General features: G+C 40.8%; 1 protein-coding gene across 1 annotated transcript in view; it reads left to right on the forward strand.

The window, feature by feature from the left end:
* The window catches only part of LOC122251802 (dipeptidase 1), a 111,581-nt gene that overhangs the window by 85,288 nt on the left and 23,793 nt on the right, over positions 1–2,500 (forward strand). Inside the window, exon 6 of the mRNA XM_086547805.1 lies at positions 294–360. Within this exon, the coding sequence (XP_086403931.1) occupies positions 294–360 (67 nt within the window). The remainder of the gene's footprint in view (positions 1–293; positions 361–2,500) is intronic.

Genomic DNA, 2,500 nt, shown 5'->3' on the forward strand with positions numbered 1-2,500 from the left:
TTAGTTGAAGTTTAGTTCAAGTATTTAATTCAAGTTCTTTAGTTTAAGTTTTTTTAGTTTATTTAGTTTAAGTTTAGTTCAAGTATTTAATTCAAGTTGTCAAGTTCAAGTAATGACAACACTAAGTAAAACATCACAAAGAAACGATAAGTAAAAAAAGGGAAGGTGGGGATGCACGAGGGAGCGACGCGCCAAAGGGATCGAGCGCAGGAGGAGGAGAGGAAAATCGTAATAATATAAGAAAGATCGAGAGGAAGAGAAAAGTTCGTAAGCAAGCGCCGTGTCTCCCACAGGGCCGAGTGTTCCGAGGACGACAGCGGCGATGGTCCCAACGCCCACGGCCTCACCGCCTACGGAAAGGTAACGTCTGGGCGTCCTGTCTGCTTCCCGCATTTGTCTGAGGCTCCTTTGTTATTCTGGTGGTGTACGTGTTCGTTTTGTGTGTGTGTTTTTTCTTCTTCTTTTTTTTTCTTCTTTTTTTTTAATGTGCATTATTCATGTTGCGTGTTTTTTGCTTTGTCGTTTTAGAGCAAGGATTTTCCTATATTTGTTTTTTTTCTTTTCCCTCACTCTTCGTCTCCTTTTTATTATTTTCTTTCTTTTACTACAGTGTTCTCTTATGAATGGAACCCTGAAAGAGTGAAGGAAGTGTTAAGCGAGAAGAAATGGTTCCTTTGGGTCAGTGCTTCTTAAACTGGGTGTCACGGCGCTCTTGTATGCCACGGGCATTACCTAAGGGGTGCCGTGCCGCAAGATCCAAAGTTAAATAAAACCTTCCCTTAACTTACATGAACTTACCAATACAGCTAGCATGCATCTTCGCATGGTCCTCAAATTGCAACCAAAAAAAAGGTAAACACAGGTTGCGCGCCAGAAGAACAAATACAAACCTCGCCAGAAAAAAAAAACAAAAAAAAAAAACGGGACTAACTTGAAATTCAAGTGCAAATAAAACAAACAGGAAACAGAAGAGGATTTATGGAATAGACGAGGGAATCACTTAGCTGTAAAAGTAAATTCATGTGAAGGGGGAGGGGCGATTACAGAAAAGGGTGCCGTTAAAGGCCTACTCGAGAGGGGGGCGCCATCATGATAAAAAAAAAAAGGTTCGGAATCACTGCTTCAGAAAATCGGGGTCGAAACGCTGCTCCGATCGGGGCAACGGGCTCAGTCAAGTGTGTGTGTGTGTGTGCGTGTGTGTGTGTGTGTGTTGTGTGTGTGTGTGTGTGTGTGTGTTTGTGTTTGTAACGACGACCCGAATGCGAAGGTTTGGACGCCTTGTGTTCGTACTTTGTTTTATGTGTGGCTTTCACAATTTGATTATCGACCATCAAATTTATAATTCAATAATAGAGCAACACTCTCTCTCTCTCTCTCTCGCTCGCTCTCTCTTTTTCATTCTCTCCTCTCTCCCTCTTCTCCTCTCTCTCTTCTTCTTCCAGTCTCTCTCTCTCTTTATACCTCTCTTATCTCTCTCTCCTCTCTATCCCTCTCTCTCTTTCTCTCCGGGTGTTCTCATTCTCTCTCTCTTTTCCCTCTCTTATCTTATTTTCTCCTTTCTCCTATGTCGTCATACCCTCTCTCGTTATACACCTTTTTCACTCTGTCATACATTCTCTCTTTCTCTCTTCCTCTCTTCTTCTCTTTCTCTCATCCTCTCTTTCTCTCTTTTTCTCTTTCTCTCATTCTATCTTTCTCTCATTCCCTCTCACTCATTCTCTCTTTCTCTCTTCCTCTCTTTCTCTCCTTCTCATATTCACTCTTTCTCTCTTCCTCTCTTTCTTCCTTCCTCTCTTTCTTACTTCCTCTCTTTCTCTCTTCCTCTCTCTCTCTTTCTCATTTATCTTTTCTCACTCTTCTCTCTTTCCTCATCCCTATGTTCTTCCTCCTCTCTTTTCTCGAGCGGGTCATTCTCTCTTCTCTCTTCCTCTCTCTCTCTTTCTCTCATTCTATCTTTCTCTCATTCCCTTTCACTCATTCTCTCTTTCTCTCATCCTCTGTTTCTTTCTTTCTCTCTTTCTCTCATTCTCTCATTCTATCTTTCTCTTATACTCTCTTTCTCTCTTCCTCTCTTTCTCTCTTTCTCTCATTCTATCTTTCTCTCACTCCTTCTCTCTCATTCTTTCTTTCTCTTTTTCTCTCTTTCTCTCATTATATATTTTTCTCCTTCCCTCTCTCTCATTCTCTCTTTCTCTCTTCCTCTCTTTCTCTCTTTTTCTTATTCTCTCTTTCTCTCATTCCCTCTCTTTCATACTCTCTTCCTCTCTTCCTCTCTTCCTCCCTTTCTCTCTTTCTCTCATTCTATCTTTCTTCCCTCTCTCCCATTCCCTCTTTCTTCCTCTCTTTGTCTCTTTCTCTCATTCTCTCTTTCTCTCATTCTCTCTTCCTTTCATTCTACCTCTCTCTCATTCTCTCTTTTTCTCATTCTTTCTATTTCTTATTGTCTATTTTTCATTCTCATTCTCTTCTTCTCTTTTCTCTATTTCTCTTTCTCTTATTC

This window comes from Penaeus japonicus, unplaced genomic scaffold, assembly GCF_977035675.1.
Source record: "Penaeus japonicus unplaced genomic scaffold, GWHDUDI00000001_assembly GWHDUDI00000020, whole genome shotgun sequence".
Taxonomy (NCBI): Eukaryota; Metazoa; Arthropoda; class Malacostraca; order Decapoda; family Penaeidae; genus Penaeus; species Penaeus japonicus.